The sequence below is a fragment of the Lithobates pipiens genome, unplaced genomic scaffold (assembly GCF_037356315.1).
Source record: "Lithobates pipiens isolate NorthernLeopardFrog02 unplaced genomic scaffold, aLitPip1_a1.2 Scaffold_104, whole genome shotgun sequence".
NCBI lineage: Eukaryota > Metazoa > Chordata > Amphibia > Anura > Ranidae > Lithobates > Lithobates pipiens.
The window spans coordinates 132,465-151,747 of NW_027507691.1; the positions used below are offsets into that span (position 1 = coordinate 132,465).

General features: G+C 42.2%; 1 protein-coding gene across 3 annotated transcripts in view; it reads right to left on the reverse strand.

Annotated features, from left to right (window-relative positions):
• Positions 1-14,574: 14,574 nt before the first annotated feature.
• Positions 14,575-19,283, reverse strand: part of LOC143958355 (SUMO-interacting motif-containing protein 1-like) — a 114,128-nt gene continuing 109,419 nt past the window's right edge. For all 3 annotated transcript variants that reach the window (XM_077467812.1, XM_077467809.1, XM_077467810.1), the window contains one exon: positions 14,575-15,566. In XM_077467812.1, coding sequence (XP_077323938.1) covers positions 15,343-15,566 — 224 coding nt within the window. In that variant the 3' untranslated portion in view covers positions 14,575-15,342. The remainder of the gene's footprint in view (positions 15,567-19,283) is intronic.

The following is a 19,283-nucleotide window of genomic DNA, read 5'->3' on the forward strand; positions in this document are numbered from 1 at the left end:
CTAATGGGCACTGATTGGTGGCACTTTTGGGCAGTGGTGGGCACTAATTGCTGCCACTGGTGGGCACTGATCGTTGGCATTGGTGGGCACTTTTTCTTACTATTGTAATCAGGGCACTGATGATCAGTGCCTTGATTAAATTCCTAAATGTTCCCCTGTGAGGAGATGCCGCTGATCGCCTCTCCTCGCCACACACTCTGTCATTGTGAGGCGAGGAGTGCTGATTACCGGCATTTCCTTGTTTACATGTGACTGGCTGTGATTGGACACAACCAATCACATGTTTAACGAGCCGAGGACTCGGCTCTTTCCACAGATTGGGGTCACGCCGTGCCACGCTCCCACGCATGGGAGCAGCCGCTCTGGGCCGCCACCATATGACGGCGGCCCAGAACAAGAGCTGCACCGCTCTGCTGTCATATGACGGTGGGCGGGCAGCAAGCAGTTAAAGCAGGGTTAGGTTATAAAAAAAAATCCCAATCTTTGAACATCTCACAGAGCACTGTTCAATACATCATCTGAAAATGGAAAGAGTATGACACAACTGCAAATCTACCAAGACATGGCCATCCGCCTAAACTGGACCTGGCAAGGAGAACATTAATCAGAGAAGCAGAAGCAAGAGGCCCATGGTAACTCTGGAGAAGCTGCAGAGATCCACAGCACAAGTGGGAGAATCTGTCCACAGGAAAACTATTAGTCATCCCCTCCACAAATCTGGCCTTCATGGAAAAGTGGCAAGAAAAAAGCCATACAAAGTCCCATTTTCAGTTTGCAAGAAGCCATGTGGGGGACACGGCAAACGTGGAAGAAGTTGGAGACCAAAATTGAACTTTGTGGCCTAAAAAAAAAAAGCTATGTGTGGCGGAAAAAAAACACTGCACATCACTCCACACCATCCCCACCTTGAAACATGGTGGTGGCAGCATCATGTTATGGGGATGCTTTTCTTCAGCAGGGACAGGGAAGCTGATCAGAGTTGATGGGAAGATGGATGGAGCCAAATACAGGGTAATCTTAGAAAAAAACCTGATCGAGTCTGCAAATGGACTGGTTTAGATTAAAGCTTATTCATGTGTTAGAATTGCCCCGTCAAGTCCAGACATAAATGCAATTGAGAATCTGGTAGACATGTGCATTCGTTTTCGTCCGAATGCATTTTTGTCCGAATTTCAGGTATTTTCCTTTTGACAAATGAGAACGAAAGTGCAGAATCCGAAAAACGAAAGATACGACATAAATAAATGCTTTATTTTCATTGTTACAACAGTTCAATATAGAATAGGAGATTCGACGTGACTCTGACAGTAACAATCTGTGTCTATTGAACCTGTGGTCGAATGTGCCTAACCTTACCTCTATTAGTCCAAGATTATATAGAGAAAAGATTCGACATAGAGAGAAAAGATTTGACAGAGAGATAAGATTCTGGAATTGGGTGGGGGAAGTAAAATAAAAATAATGATGATGAATGTTATTGCCTGATTGTAACCAAAGAGGAGGAGCAGTAAAATAGCTAGAACTAAGTATACTCGTACAGCCAACTTACTTTCACTTACGGTTGCTAGCAGAGAGAGACACACACACTGAATCATTTCAGAATACAGTCAATCTTAGCTGGTCTGTTTGAATTGTCACTTGTCAGAGAACCCAAATTATTATTAAGCATAAGCACAGCAGAAGAACAATAGTGAAGAAAGCTACAGTTCAACTTAACTTTTTCCTAATAATCTGCTGCTATTGTGTTAGTGTGAGAACCTTATAGTGATACTAGTGTTGCTGCTAGTGTTGTTGTGATAGCCTCAGAGGCTGCCTGTGTTGTGGGGGGGATTTATTATTATAGAATCTTGTTACCTGTCTGTTCAGTGATCGCTGTCACCAGTCCACCAGTTTCTGTTTGAACGAGTATATAATATATATACAGAAACACTTGTAGCTGGCCTAGGAACGTCCTCCAATGCCTCCATGTCACTCTCACAATGGGTTGCACCATATTCGATATCAGTCACTCGCTATCTGACACCTGATACTGTAAGACTTAGACCATTCATTCAACATGAACTACGGAGATTCGCCAAAGGAACGAAAAACACACACGTTTATAATAATATTCGACGGAGCATCGAAACTGTACGACGCTGCAATTGTACATTTCCGTAGTCAAATGCTCCGCCTATAGGCTATATAGAGTTTAGCAGCTCCGTCGAATCTGCTTTATACATTCGACACACACCATAAGCCTTCAAAGACAGATTTGACCGTAATTCATGTGGATTTTCGGACGAATGCAATTTTTGAACGAAAAAACGAAATAAATAAAAACTAATTTCGGGAGTAAATAAATAAATTTATTTTTCGGACAAAAACAAAATTCCGAAATGAAATATTTCACTCTGCATATGTCTAGAATCTGTGGCAAGACTTGAAAAATGCTGTTCAGACGCTTTCCATCAAATCTGACAGAATTTGAGCTATTTTGCAAAGAAAAATGGGCAAAAATTTCACACTCTAGCTGTGCAAAGCTGATAGAAACATCCCCAAAAAGACTTGCAGCTGTAATTGCAGTGAAAGGTGGTTCTACAAAGTATGGCCATGGGGGGGCTGAATACAAATGCACGGCACACTTTTCAGATATTTATTTGTAAACATTTTTTTAAAACCATTTATCTTTTACCTTCCACTTTGTGTTGGTCTATCACATAAAATCCCAATTAAATAGATTTAGGTTTTTGGTTGTAACATGAAAAATGTGGAAAATGTCAAGGGATAGGAATACTTTTTCAAGGCACTGTATATTGGTGTGACATTGGTGGAAATTTAAGGGATGTCCACCTTCCGATCACTTCCAGCCAGGCTACTGGATTTGATGGAAAAGTAAATAATTTTGGTCCAGTTTGTAGCCAATTAAATTTAAAAAAAGGAGCAATTGCGAAGGTTCCAAGTGCCCAGAGGAGATGAGGATTCAGTCCACCTCTGTTCCTAGTAGAAAAAAAAAAAAAATCAAAATCAGGGAAAACTCAACAAGCACTGAAAGTTGGAGTCATGCAAGATAAAGAACCTCCAATCAATTCTATTATTGATAAATCTGGGAGATCGGATTCTCTTTGTAGGTTTATCAGACACCTACTTGTCCCAATCTATCCTGAATTGCAGTCCCACTACCAGTTTCAGTGTCTCCCCTTCGGTCTGTCCACCTACCCCAGGACATTCACAAAGATCTCACTGTCTGCAATAGCAAGGGGGATGAGAATACATCACTTGTTGGCAGCCTTCTTCTAGCCAGCAATTGGGAGATGCTTATCCAGTATTGGGATGCTCTGCTGCACAATCTACAAAATTTTGATAGCTAATTATTTGGAAGAGTTTCCTCTGCCCAGCCTAAAGAATGAGGTTCTTGTGGGCATTTTTAAATACACAGAATAATTCTGTAGACCTTCCACGAGGGATAGAGCAAGTCAAAGGTGCTTTAGGAGCCAACTGTCTTCCAGCAGAAGAGTGCCTGTGTATCCTTGGTTCTTCTTAACTGACCAATTGTTTTTGAATGGAACTTTATCACATCAGACCCCAGCCAAAAAGGTTGTTGGACACATTTCAAAGAGCAGGCTGCTCAAGATCATGGGATGTTTAGCTTACGGGGCAAAGTTCTGAATGCTAGCTTGAACTTCAAAGCCCTTCTGTCATTCACTCCTTTTATAAGAGTATCAAGAGTTGTACTGTGCCTAGACAGCAGTGGAAGAGTAGAAGTCTTAGGCTGTCAGTGGAACTTCCAGTATAGATAATTGCACTAACACTATTTTGGCTGAGGAGGCTCTGGTGTCTCTCTCCTACAGTTAAGCATTGAGTCACAACTGATAACGGATCTGCCAGCTAATGGCTAGTTTTGCCATCCAGCCCCAAGAGACTACTTTTCACGGCATGGAAGTTGAGAGGTGGAGGGATACTAAGTCAAGGGTGCTCAGTGCAAGTAATGGCTACCTTGTGTCATCAAGCCAGAGAGGTCTCCATGAATAAGAACATATGGGTACAATTTTCAGATCTCACGGAGTAAAAGCCTGGAGTCCTTTATCACCAAAACCAGCCCAGGTTCTCCAGTTCTTACAACTGGGGATGGACAGGGGTCTAGTTTCAAATACGTTTAAAGTTCAGAGTTCGGCCTTTTATAGTCCTATAAAACCCTCAGACCGCTTTTATCGCTAAGGTGTCTTTCGCCTGTGTCACATGCCGCGCTCCGCAGTCTCAGCCTTAGGAAAGGCCGCAGCTTTGGCTTAGCTCCGAAGTGGCGGCCATCTTTATACACCCAGGCTATTTACACTGCGATCGCTCCGACGGAGCGATCACTTGCAAACAAACCGGCATCATTTTCTTCCTTTTTCATTTCATGACGCCGGTTCCTCTCTCCCCTCTCTGTACTAAATCTGTACAGTGGAGGGGAGAGATCAGATGGACGCAGCCATCCCTCCATACCCTGCAATACCGTGCCAATACTCTAGCAATACCCTGCAAATACCCAGCAATACCTTGCCTGCCAATACTCTGCGATACCCAGCCATACTCTGCGATACCCAGCCCTACTCTGCGATACCCAGCCATGCTCAGCCGTACGCAGCCATACTCAGCCAATATTACAGTGGGGGAGATTGTGGATATTACAGTGGGGACTATATGGTGGTGGAATTTTCACAGGTTTTTGCAAATTAAATTATTATTTGCTGATCCGAAAAATTATCCGATCCGTGACTCTGATCCGAGGAACGATACGATCCGTGAGTTTTTTGATCCATTGCACCCCTAGTTGGGTGCATATCCATCACTTACCTGGGGAACAGATGGCATCAGGGACAGTATGGGAAGAAGGCAAACTGGCGGAGGTTGTGTGATGCTTTGGGCAATGTTCTGATGCTTTGGGTCCTGCTATTCATGTGAATGTTACCTTGCAGTCCATGCCTTGGCAAGTCAGGGCTGTTTTAGTGGCAGAAGAGGGACCCACTCAATATTAGTTTTCCCCTGGGTACACTGGCTTCCGCCTACACTCCAAAGACATTGTGGAAGGTTGTGGGCTCCTTTTAAATTGACCCTAATATATATGCATGTATATGGTATGAATGTGAGAACGTGCTGTTCCTTGCACACAGCTCTGAAAAAATGTTTTCTTTTTCTTCCTTTTTCATTTCATGACGCCGGTTCCTCTCTCCCCTCTCTGTACTAATCTGTACAGTGGAGGGGAGAGATCGGATGGACGCAGCCATCCCTCCATACTCTGCAGTACCCTGCCAATACTCTAGCAATACTCTGCAATACCCTGCAAATACCCAGCAATTCCCTGCCTGCCAATACTCTGCGATACCCAGCCATACTCAGCCATGCTCAGCCATACTCAGCCAATATTACAGTGGGGGAGATTGTGGATATTACAGTGGGGACTATATGGTGGTGGAATTTTCACAGGTTTTTGCAAATTAAATTATTATTTGCTGATCCGAAAAATGATCCGATCCGTGACTCTGATCCGAGGAACGATACGATCCCTGAGTTTTTTGATCCGTTGCACCCCTAGTTGGGTGTGTGTGCATCACTTACCTGGGGAACAGATGGCATCAGGGACAGTATGGGAAGAAGGCAAACTGGCAGAGGTTGTGTGATGCTTTGGGCAATGTTCTGATGCTTTGGGTCCTGCTATTCATGTGAATGTTACCTTGAAGTCCATGCCTTGGCAAGTCAGGACTGTTTTAGTGGCAGAAGAGGGACCCACTCAATATTAGTTTTCCCCTGGGTACACTGGCTTCCGCCTACACTCCAAAGACATTGTGGAAGGTTGTGGGCTCCTTTTAAATTGACCCTAATATATGTGCATGTATATGGTATGAATGTGAGAACGTGCTGTTCCTTGCACACAGCTCTGAAAAAATGTTTTCTTTTTCTTCCTTTTACGACAGATATCTTTTCTTCATATCTGCTGTGGTGAAGCGTAAACGTATTTTTTTGCTAACAACTGTTTGGCAGATTTGCACGGCTGTCCTCTGTTCCCATGTTTTCTAAGTCATACCAAGCAGAGGATTCAGCCTCACTGATGACAGCTTTTTTGATCCGCAGACAGTCCAGAGTTCTCGGTTTCTTGAGCCTTTTAGCCTTTGACTGCTGTGTTGCCCACCACTCACACTGCTTTTGGATGCCCCGAAGGTTAAGAACCTCTGTGTCTCACAGTAGACAAGAAAGAATAGAATTTTTGGATTCCCCTTAAAATCATTTTTGTTAGGGGCATCTGGCATTATTTTTTGCCCTGCCTCTAAATGCCCCTGCATGTTAGCCTACTTTAGAGGATTTTAAAGGCAGGAAAAAAAACGCATCCAGGAGCAGCAACATTTTGTCAGAAAAAAAAAGCTTGAATCCGCCGGTTAAACCTCCTGTGTGTTAACGCATCTAAATGCATGTTTAACGCTAGGCGATTTTAACGCTTGAGCATGGATTCATTTCAATGGTCAGAAAAAATGATTTTCTTCATACATCACGGGACACAGAGACTGATAATTACTTAGTGGGTTAGATAGTCACCATCAGGCACTGGCAACCCTAATTACGAGGCGAGTTCCTCCCCTATATAACCCCTCCCATATGGAGAGTACCTCAGTTTTTTTGCCAGTGTCTAAGGTGGTTGGTCACGCTAAAGATGTGCTAAGAAGAAAGCTCTGCTTGATGGTCTCTGTGAGGGCCTAGGAGCTATACAACCTGATCCATACCGCAGGCCAATAAATATGCCTAAGATGGATGGTACCCGGGCCTCGTGAACGAAGAAACAAGGTTTTGTCTGTAATGTCTCTCTTTGAGGACTGGGCTCTGGGATCCAGGCTTTGGTGCACAAATTTAATTTGCATGAAAAGTTTTCCTGGCAGAGTCTTCTACAGGTCCAGGGAAGAGGATCCTGTGAGCAGGAACCCAGAAGGTTGGCAAAATGCTACCCACTGTGATGGGTGAAGGTTGGATCTGTCTGTTCTCAGCAGTTCCTGCGGCGGGGATAAGGTAAGTGAAGACAACAATCCTAAAGTACATACAAGTATATATATATATATATATATATATATATATATATATATATATATATATATATATATATTATGGATTATCTTCTTTTGAGTAGTTTGCATGTCCTACCTGATTTCCGCTACTAGAAGGAGTAAGAGATATACCTGGTGTATACTTACATGCCTTCTAGAATACATGCTCAGTGAAGCTGGTCTGAGAAACCGCTCATCTCCGCTACAGGCTCTGCCACATAAGCTGAGAGGGGGGATCCCACGCAGTCCTCAGGGGTCTCCTCTCCCCCCCCCACCTGCCGCCATGACAGTCCAGCACGCTTTTACGGCAGTTTTTGGTGGGGAAGAGTGGTTGTGGCAGCGTGCACAGCGCAACAAAGCGTTTTAAGTCCAGCATGCCAGAGCTCCTGTAAGCAGTGGGACACAGAGCTGTGGGCAGTAAGCATCTCCGTGGATTCGGATCCAGGCATACCTAAGACACCTACTCGGCCTCAGGTTGTGAAGACTGAGCTAATGTTTATATTGTAAGACTATGGCACAGCAGTGGTTGCATTTGTGCTAGTACCTCTGCTTTTCTGAGGAGACATAGTCCTAAGCTGCGGAGGGCTTCAGGGGGAGGTAAAGGAGGCACTAAGAAAGCCTACATTGGGGGGTTCTGGGCATGCCTGCAGGATTCTCCCCCCCAAAAGACTGCAGGCAGCCTCACAGGATGAGTCTGTGCCCCTGTCAGGCTTTGCAGCCAATCCCCGTATATGTCACTGAAAACATTATGAAGAATGCATTGGATGCGTTAGAAGGAAGGATTACTACTTTTATCACAGCTTACTTAAAGAGTAGCAGAAAAATGGGTAGATCCACTCCCTCTGCTCTGGGTTCCCTATCGGATGAGCAATCGGATAATGATGAAATGTCTCTATCTGGAGATGAGAAGCAGCCGGATGCTTCAAGGGAATAGGAGAAGCTCTCTTCTGTCTCTCAGGCCCTCAAAGTGCAGGTGCAATATCCCCACAAGCTGCGTATACCTTACCAATTTATCCCTCGCTGGAGAAATTGTTGCATGATGACTGGGGTCACCCAGATAAACAATTTTCTCCTCCTAAGAGGTTTTCCATGCTTTATCCGGTGGAGGAAAAGTTCACCAAAAAATGGGGGGTGCCAGCAATAGATGCGGCTATTTCTTGTGTGTATAAAAGCCTGACCTGTCCTATGGACAATGCTCAAGGGTTCAAAGATCCAACTGATAAGAGGCTGGAAACTTTAGTTAAAGCCTCCTTTTCTATGGCTGGCGCTGTGGTCCAGCCTGTGGTCGCAGCAATCAGCATGTGCCAGTTCCTCAAGGAACAAGTGAAGCAGATGCTTAGCCTCCTCTCCACTGAGGAGGGCAAGGTTTATGCGGACCTTCCTAAAGCCTTGTGTTTTGCAGTTGATGCCATTATGGATTCTGTTTAGCAAGCATCCCGCCTTTCCCTCCTGCTGGTACACATGTGCAGGGCCCTTTGGCTTAAGCACGGGGCAGCTGAGGCTTCATTCAAAAAAATATTTGACTGGGTTCCCGTTTTATGGGGAATGCCTGTTTGGGGATGATCTGGACAAATATATCCAGAAGATTACCAGACCTTTGTCCTCCAGGCAGTGGCGACAGCCTCCCCAGTCCAAGCATGTTCCTTGCCTGTCTGCGTGCTTCATTCCAGGGGTAGAAAATTGGCAGGGGGATTTCCTAAGTCGCCAGTCGCTGTGTCCAGCAGAATGGTCTCTACACCCTAACATATTTCAGACCATATGTCAAAAATAGGGTACCCTGGCTGTAGACCTGTTGGCTTTAAGGTTCAACAAGAAACTGGACACCTTTGTGTCAAGTACAAACGATCCGCTAACACAAGGGTCAGATGCCTTAAAGATTCCATGGGATCAGTACTCTGATCTATGCGTTCCCTCCCATCCCACTTCTCCCGTGAATCCTTCGGAGAGTCAAATGGGAAGGAAAGCCTGCAATTCTGGTGGCATCGGCTTGGTCCAGGCGACCTTGGTATGCAGAGATCATAAAGCTGGCAGAAGGAAGAACTTGGGTTCTTCCACTGCGCCCAGATCTACTCTCACAGGGTCCAATATTTCATCCTGCCTTATGAAGTCTGAATTTGGCAGTTGAGACCCAAATTTTAAAGGGTCGTGGCCTCTCGGGGCCAGTCCTGTCCACTCTAGCTAATGTTAGGAAGCCGGATTCCAGGCTCATCTACTATAGAATCTGGAAGGCATATGTTTCCTGGTGTGAATCCAGGGGTGGCATCCTAGAAAGTATGTCATTAGCAGGATTCTTGCCTTTAATCAATTAGGCATAGAAATCAAGTTGGCCTTGAGTACCATCAAGGGCCAGATCTCGGCCTTGTCAGTATTCTTTCAAAAACCGATTGCCTCTCATTCCCTCGTCCAGGCCTTTGTTCAGGGGGCACTATGCTTGAATCCACCGGTTAATCCTCCTGTGTGCCCATGGGATTTGAATTTGGTTTTGTCTGTTTTACAGGAAGAACCTTTTGAACCATTGCACCATGCTTATTTAGATCTTTTGACAAAAGTTTTTTTTTTTTCTGGTAGCCATATCCTCAGCTAGAAGGGTATCTGAGTTATCAGCTCTTTCTTCTAAAGAGCCATATTTGATTATTCACAAAGACAGGGTGGTGTTGCGTCCTCACCCCACTTTTTTGCCTAAAGTGGTTTCGGGATTCCATTGGAATCAAGATGTGGTCCTACCATCCTTTTTTTTTCCAGAGCTGCAGGCCGCGGAGAAGTTGTTACACTCTTTAGATGTTGTAACAGAAGTCAGAATCTATTTGCAGGCAACGGCTCAGATACAAAAGACTGATTGTCTATTTATTCTGCCAGAAGGCCCCAAAAAGGGCCAGGCAGCGTCAAAATCCACTATCTCTAGATGGATTTGACAGGTTATTGTTCATTCGGGCTTATGGTATAAAGAAGATTCCTTCTTTTGAGGTTAAAGCGCACTCAACTAGAGCAGTTAGTGCTTCATGGGCAGTGCATCAAAAGGCCTCCATAGCTCAGATTTGCAAGGCTGCAACTTGGTCTTCAGTCCATACATTCAATCAGGTGGACGCAAGAGGGCATGAAGATGCTGCTTTCAGGCGCAGTGTGCTGCAGATAGCAGTATAGTTCCTCTGGTCCATTGGCGGTCTATATTTTCTGATCTGTGTCTCTCTCCCCTCAATTTGGGCAATGATATGGGACATCCCAATAAGTAATTATCAAAGTCTCTGTATCCCATGATGTACGAACAATAAAATAGGATTTTTTACATTCAGCTTACCTGTAAAATCATTTTCTTGGGAATACAGCACGGGACACAGAGCTCCCACCCCTCTTCAGGATTATACTTTGGGATACTAATTGCTTTGCTACAAAACTGAGGTACTCTCCATATGGGAAGGGTTAGGAGGAACTCGCCTTGCAATTAGGGTTGCCAGTGTCCAAGCACCTGATGGTGACCAACCCACTAATTATTATCAAAGTCTCTGGGGTCCATGATGTATTCCCAAGAAAAGGATTTTACAGGTAAGCTGTATTTAAATAAAAATCCTATTATTCTGGCCAATGAAATCCGTTAACACCCAAGCGCCTAAACACGTTAAACGTGTCCACAAGCATCAAGCCAAAACGCTGGTGCCAGGAGGAAAGGCGTCTAGAAGAGATTGTAAAATGTCTAGTGTGCATGAGGCCATACAGTGACCTTGTAAAAGATTGCTGTTCTTGGCCTGCACTCATAGAACTTTCTCATTAAATGCAAAAAGCAGCTGGAGCACACTACAATAGGATAAACTACCTGCAATAAAGGAAACACAACACAAACAGAAATTGCCGGTTTACACTGCCCTTTAACTCAAGGTAGAAAAGGGTTGGAATGATTACACCTCCTACAGGTCCTCGGAACCCCATAGCAGCCAATATTCTCCACAACAAAGACTTTCATTCGAAAAAAAAACATTGTCATTCTTTCAGGGCACCTGTACCCAAATTATGGAGATTAAAGTTTCTAAATCTTCTTAAGCAGCAAGACAGCTTTTAAACAAGCCATCACTGACCTTTTTGCTGCAGGCATTGTAAAGCAGTTCATCTTTAAAGGTCACAGCAGTCTCCAAAGCTTGATTTTGGTAGTTTACACTTTGAAATATAAAATGAACAAAGGACATCAGTGTATACTTGCCTCTATACATTTAGTGTGGATCCTGGCTGCTTTCTCCTTCTACTGCCTGCCTCTTCTGACAGTTTTCAATCATGGTGACAGCCTGCACTCCGCTCCTTTTCTCTAGCATACAGCAGGTGATTGACAGCCTCAGATATGCAGGTTTCCCAACGAAACTGAATATGAGTGTGTTCATTCCCTCCACTCAGATTTCAGATCACACTTAACTCTCTGCTACAGTGTGTGAATTCCCACCCCCTGCAAATTGAGAAAGGATCGGATTTGTGTACTTTGGAGGGCTCAGGATTAGAGAGGGTTGCAGATAAAGTGGTACAGCTTATGTGGGAGAATTTTCTTCATCATTATTGATCACCTGAGGCTATTCATTGCATTAGGCTTATGTAAGAGTTTATAACCACTTTAAAAGGTCTGGCAGGCAGTCAAGTTATATGAAAATATAAAAAGTATTGCTTGTCCATGCTACACCAAACCCCATTTGTCAGTGAGATCATCTTATGGCAAACCTGTGCTTTAACAATGCTAGATAAAGCAATTGTTCAATCTCAACTCCTCCTTGAGGATCTCTAGTGCTGCCCGCTTGGATTTGAGGGGTGGTACCCCACCATAATTGTGTGAGATTGAGCGGCACAGGGAGACTGGTTCTCAGGACCACCAGGCTGTTTACCAGTATTAGGAGACTGCAGGCAGGCCAAGGCAATGTTATTCTGTGTAAAAAAAAAAAAAAAAAAAAAAAAAGGTACTGGCTCACCAGACAGAAAAGTTGCAATTTAGATAGCAGTTGTGAGGAAGAAATTAAAAGCAACTTTCATTTTCAGGTGATGGTCCACTTTAACCACTTCAGCCCCAGAAAATTTTCCTGCTTAATGACCAGGCCACGGCACTGCGTTGCTTTAACTGACACGTGTGCGGTCATTCAACGCTGTACTCAAACAAAATTGATGTCCTTTTTTTTTCCCACAAGTAGAGTTTTCTTTTGGTATTATTTAATCACCTCTGTGGTTATTTTTTGTGCTATAAACAAAAAAACTGTCAATATTGAAAAAACAAATATCTCCAAATAAATCGCAATAAGCGTTTATTGATTGATTCCCGCTAAAGTTATAGCAGCTATAAAATGGGAGATAAATTTATGGCATTTTTGTTTCTTTTTTTTTTTTACTAGTAATGGTGGTGATCTGTGATTTTGAGTGGTACTGTGACATTGCAGCAGACAGATCGGACACTTTTGACACCTTTTTGGGACCATTGACATTTATACAGTGATCACTGCTACAAAAATGCACCGATTACTGTGTAAATGACACTGGCAGGTAAGTGGTTAAATGTGTTCCCTACTTAGTGTTTCTTACTGTGGGGGGATGGATCTAACTGGGGGAGGAGACATATTGCTGTTTGTAATTACTACAAACAGCAGATCTGTTGCTACTCCCCTGTCAGAACAAGGATTTGTGTGTTTATATACATACACACACACACATCCCCGTTTTGGCCTGCCAGCCACACGCAGCGGCTCTTAAAAAGGAGCCAACGTACCAATGTGGCGATTCGCAGGAACGTGCCACTTTGCCAACGTATAGCAGCACGAGTCGGTCGGCAAGTGGTTAAAACCTACCCTCCCTTGCAGCGGATACTTGCTTTTCATCCACTTCACTTATCTGCCAGAAGGTAAAAAAATAACCAGTACCTTTAGATTTGAAGAAGTATGTGATACACTCCCTGTAATAATTCTGCAAATCACAGACACAGATGCTGTCCCATAGAGAAAATCAACAATATTGTGTAAGCCACCACTTGAAAAATCCATAGCTTACAGAAGGGGGGAGATTTACTAAAATCTAATCTCTTTTTTAAGGGTCTATTTTTTATTAAAGATCCATTTTAAATAAGAGACAGAATATCAACCAAAATCCAGGGGAAAAAAAACAAAAAACCACGATAAAAATGTTAAAAAAGCGAGTTGCAGTTCAGTGAGTAATATAAGTATTTGATCACTAAGAAAAACATGACTTAGTGCAGAAACCCTTATTGGCATGCACAGAGGAAAGACGTTTCTTGTAGTTGGTTAACAGGTTTGCACCCATCTCATGAGGGATATTGGTCCACTCTTCTTTACAGTTCTTCTATAAATTCTTAAGGTTTCTTGGCTGGTGACTGGCAACTCAGTTTCAGCTTCCATCAATTTTCTAAAGGATTAAGGTCTGGAGACTGGCTAGGCCACTCCATGACAGTAATGTGCTTCTTCTTGAACCAGTCCTTTGTTGCCTTGGCAGTATGTTTTGGGTCATTGACATGCTGGAAAACCCATCCGTGACCCATCTTCAGTGTTCTAGCTGAAGGAAAAAGGTTCTCACCCAAGATTTTACAATACATGGCCCCGTGCACTGGCCCCTCAATGCGGCAAAGTTGGCCTGTACCTTTAGCAGAGAAACAGCCTCAAGGCATAACTTTACCACCTCCAGGCTTAACTGTAGGGATGCTCTTATGCCCCATAAACACTATCAGATTTTCTGCAGATTTTTTTCCTTCAGGTTTACCAAAACCATGTAGTGCAAGGGCCTGCCTGATTGCATACACATTGAAGCTCCTAAGGTTTGACCTCACATTATATGGTTTTGGTAAATCTGAAGGAAAAACTCAGCAGAAAAACAGATAGTGTGTATGGGGCTTTAAAGTCCTAGTCCATATTTTTCTTCCTCGTAAGTCGAGTTATTGCCAAAGAGCTCAATTTTGGTCTCATCTGACCACTGCACTTTCTTTGCAATCCTTCTCTGAATCATTTTAGATGTTCATTGACAGACTTGTACATGTGCCTTCTTGAGGAGGGGGACCTTGCGGGCACTGCAAGATTTTAATCCATAGCAGCGTATTGTGTTACCAATTGTTTGTTTGGTGACTGTGGTCCCAACTGCCCTGAAATCATTCACAAGCTGATCCCTCACTTTTCTCATGATCATCCTTACCCCATGAGGCAAAATCAAGCTTCTTGCTGATGGTTTTGTAGCCCATTGCAGCCTTGTGCAGGTCTACAATCTTGTCTCAAACATCCTTTGACAGCTCTTTGGCCTTCACCATGATCTTGAGGTTTGACTGGAAGATTCTGTGGTCAGGTGTCTTTTATACACTTAATGAATTGTTGGTAGGAGCACCTTCTTAAAATTGACAGGACTAATGTGTGTGCCACATGAGGACATACCGTAGCCGGTCTGTGGGAACCAGAATTATTGTTGGGTGATAGGGGAATCAAATACTTATTTTACTGACTGAACTGCAACTCCATTTATAACATTTGTATCATATATATATATATATATATATATATATATATATATATATATATTTTATAGTGTCTCAGCACCTACATTTGAGGGTAAGCATAACAGCATTTAATATTACATATTAACAATATTATACCCATTCATGTACTTATTTCTATTCTCTCACCTTCCCCATACAAATACTTGAAACCAACAGACTGAATATAAAAGACGAACTAAGCTTATTCCAAAAATCTTATCAAGAAAAGCTAATCACATTTCCCCAATATACAAATAACCTTTAGAGAAAGCCTATCCAAACCTATAAAATAAATACAAAGCTTACAATAAAAAGCAACAAGCAATTTAAAATACAAAAGACTTGGCCATAAATATATAAAACATTCTTTAAAAAATAATTTACAGCAATGCTATTTACATCTTCCATGCCACTTGTAAATGATGTTAGTAAGTTTTCCCTAAAACAATGAATACACTGAATAATTTTATGGCTAAGGTAAGGATAATGGCAAGTTACATATAGTCCATAAAATGTATTATAATCATGGACAGCTTTAGGAGGTAAGCAAACCTTTTTGCTTTATAATAAAAAAAAAAAAAAATCATCATTCTCGCAGTTTATTAAAAACTTTCACTTAGCAAGCACACACGCACACACAAAAACTATTCATGGAAGAAAAAAAATTGACATGCATAAAGTGCTAAGAAATTGTGCAGAATCCATGTACACACAAAACATTTAAAATGTAACGGTTGAATAGTCCAGTAGGATAAGATGAAGTTGTTAATCATCAGGTTACATATTAAGCATCCAAGTACTGGCAAAAGTTCATGAGATTTGTCTTTTAACGGTTGTAAGTAGCAAAGACTTCAGCATGTTAAACCGATTGTAAAGGGCAGTAGGAGCATCAGATCCAAGTGTAGCCCGTTCCAGGAATTGTGACAGGCACTGCTCCACATCTGCTGCTGTGGCACTCTCATAGAAATGCAATTTCATTTGTGGCCTCCGAATGATTTCATCGGCACGGTCTGTAATTGGAGTTCGTAAGCGATCTGGAAAAGGAAATTGCACTTTGTTTTACTTCAGCACGCATCGCTGCAATAAGACGTTGCTATTGAATAAATGTGATCCATAACTTCTGCTGACACAGCCTGCTGGCTTTCACTGTTACAAATACCAGTCATGTCCCCAGCAGCCTCTCTCAACCTTTTTACCCCCAAAAAGGAAATAAAAAAAAAAAAAAATGTAAGCAGGGCTAAAAATGATCTGCATTTCACAGTACGTTCATAAGCCTAGTATAGATATTAATTTATGAATCAAAATAAAAAATGATCCACTTTGTGTGTACCACATTCTTTAATAGCCCCTAGTGTACTTGATAAAATTATTTGAAAATTGTCAGTTAATGGAGTAATGCCTCCTTGCATTAGTGTTCTGTAAAGGAGGGCCTGCTTACATTGGTGGTTATTGAAGTGGGCCCTTATAGTATGCTCAATGAGAGAGATTCATTTGGGGAGAGGAAGAATGTCTCCTACATTAGGAGGTCAGTTGAAAGAATGGACTATTTCATTATGGATCAGTGGGAACAGTGCCACTCTTACAGTGAGCAAAAAGACCCTGCTCTCAAGTGGCATTGGCCCCACCACTAAACAGACACAGCCAGATAGTAGGCCAATGCTCAAGGAAACCTGGCTGAGAATAACTGGTCTAGACTGCTGTTATTATGGCCCACAAGTCGTCAACAAAAAAGTGTTATTTATTGGGGGGGGGGGGGGGGGGGGGAATTTGTATAGTAATTGCTTTCTTTTGGCACCTTGACCGCGCAGCCCATTTTTTTTTTTTCCAAGTGCCTCCTTATTGTGCATCTTGAAACAGCCACACCACACGTTTTCAGAGAGTCCTGTATTTCACCTCAAGTTATTTGTGGATTTTTCTTTGCATCCCAAACAATTTTCTTGGCAGTTCTAGCTGAAATTTTAGCTGGTCTACGATCCTGCAGTTTGGTTTCAACAGAACCCCTCATTTTCCACTTCTTGATTAGTTTGAACACTGCTGCTGGGCATTCTCAATTTCTTGGATATCTTTTTATATCCCTTTCCTGTTTTATACAGTTCAACTAGCTTTTCCCACAGATCCTTTGACAATTCTTTTGCTTATTGCTATGACTCAAACGTCAGTGCAGCACTGAATGAAAGATGCAAGAGTGTGTCAAGAGAGTGCAGAACCTCAGTGAGTGTGTGAAAAAAAAAAAACACACGCACACCACCGGTAAGGATGGCTACCTTTAATAGCCATTCAAACCCCTTTGTGTCAACTTATGTGCATGTTATCAGGCCAAAATCATCAGGGTATATAAACTTTTGATCAGGGTCCTTAGGGTAGTTTCTATTGTGATTATGATTTAAAAAGAGTAAACAGTTGCTTGATAATAAATGGCTTCTGCCAAACACTAACCATAAGTGGAAAAAGTTTGTGCGTTATCATTCTTATATCATTCAACCTATGAGCACAACTGTATCTGTTTTTACCTTCACATTAAATCACAAGATATAGGGGCAGAGCAGTGTGTATTTCTCATGAAAGTAACTTATGGGAGGACAAAAGTGTGTGACACTTTTGGGTAGTTATTTACAGTGTTTCATACCAATTTTAGAACAGGGATATACCTTGTGGTGTTGGCTATTTTTGCAGGCAGGTGGTTTGTGTTGTCGGCTAGCTGCACGAGGACATGTATAAAATGCACAAGATACAGTGCCTTGGAGGAAAAAAATAAAATACTCATACCCCTTGAAATTCTCCACATTTTGTCACGTTACAACCAAAAATGTATTTAATTGGGATTTTATGTAATAGACCAAACACAAAGTGACACATAATTGTGAAGTGGAAGAAAAATAAATCGTTTTCATTTTTTTTTTTTTTTCACAAATAAAATTGAAAAGTTTGGCATACATTTGTATTCAGCCCTTGAGTCAATACTTTGTAGAACCACGGTTTGCTGAAAGTACAGCTGCAAGTCTTTTTGAGTATGTCTCTACAAGCCTGGTACATCTAGAGTGAAATGTTTGCTTATTCTTTGCAAAATAGCTCAAGCTCTGTCAGATTGGATAGAGAGCATCTGTAAAAAGCAATTTAAGTCACAGATTCTCAATTGGATTTAGGTTTGGACTTGGACTGGGCCAAGCTAACCCTTGAATATGCTTAGATCGAAACCATTCCATTGTAGCTCTGGCTGTATGTTTAGGGTCATTAGCCTGCTGAAAGGGGAACCTCTGTCCCAGTCTCAAGTCTTTTGCAGACTATCAGGTTTTCTTCTAAGATTACCCTGTATTTGGTTTCATCCATCTTCCCTGTACCTGCTAAAGAAAAACATCCCCACAACATGAAGCTGCCACAACCATGTTTCATGGTGGGGATGGTGTGTTCAGGGTGATGTGCAGTGTTAATCTTCCACCACACATTGAACTTTGTGGCTTAAAAGCAAAACAATTTTGGACTTCTGGAACAAGGTGCTCTGGTCAGATGTGTTCCCCACATGGCTTCTCGCAGAATGAAAATGGGACTTCTTATGGCTTTCTTCTTGCCACTCTTCCATAAAAGGCCAGGCTTGTGGACTGCACAACTAATGCGGACAGATTCTCCCACCTGAGCTGTGAATCTCTGCAGCTCCTCTAGCATCACCATAGGCCTCTTGGCTGCTTCTCTGATTAATGCTCTCTTTGCCCAGACTCTCAGTTTAGGTGGACAGCCATGTCTTGGTGAGTTTGCAGATATGGCACACTCTCTCCATTTTCAGATGCTATATTGAACAGTGCTCTGTGAGATGTTCAAAGCTTGCATATAATAGATTATATATAATTTTTTTTTTTTTAAAACCAAACCCTGCTTTAAACTTCTCCACAACTTTATCTGACAAGACTGGTGTGTTCCTTGGCCTTCATGATGCTGTTCAATAACAAACCTCTGAGGGCATCACAGAACAGCTGTATTTATACTGAGATTAAATTAGACAGGTGGGACTATCTAGTAATTAGGCGCCTTCTGAAGGCAATTGGTTCCACTAGATTTTAGGTAGGGGCAGTAGAGTTATAAATAAAATAAATAAAAGGGGGCAGAATATAAATGCACTCCAGGTTTTTATTTTTACAAATAAATATCGGAAATGTTAACAAAACGATTTAACCATTTTCCTTCCACTTGACAATTATGTGCCACTTTGTGGTGGAATAAGATTTAAGTTTATGGATAACATTTACGTTTTTGATTGCAACATGAATTATGGAAAGAGACATGGAATGTTTAGGTTAGTCATAGGACTGAGGGTTTACCAAGGCACTACAGGAGTTTGGAATTTTTTTTTTATGGAAAAGGTAACTTAAGGTCTGGAGATCGAGATGTTTATTCTTCCAGAAATAGCCCAAAGTTTAGTTCATGGTTCATACCATTTGGTCTATGCTAAGATCATCATCTCTTTTGAACCTGTTGTAGGAGGAGTCCTCTCCTTTTTGGGAGTTTCAGGGCTATTATGCCTTTCACTTTTAGAGCCTCCATTTTCCTGTTGTGGTCCTCCCTGAAGTGCTGCACCATGGGACTTTAGTTTTTGGTCAGATTCACTTTCAGGGTCCTCCGCCCCCCCCCCCTTTTTTTCTGATTGAGAGAATGTGTCTTGGGGTCTTTGTTTTTTCAAGGTATGATCTATGACAAGGGTACTCAAGCATGTATATGACTTTGTCCATTGAACAGTTGATTAAGCTTTTCCTTTCATAGGT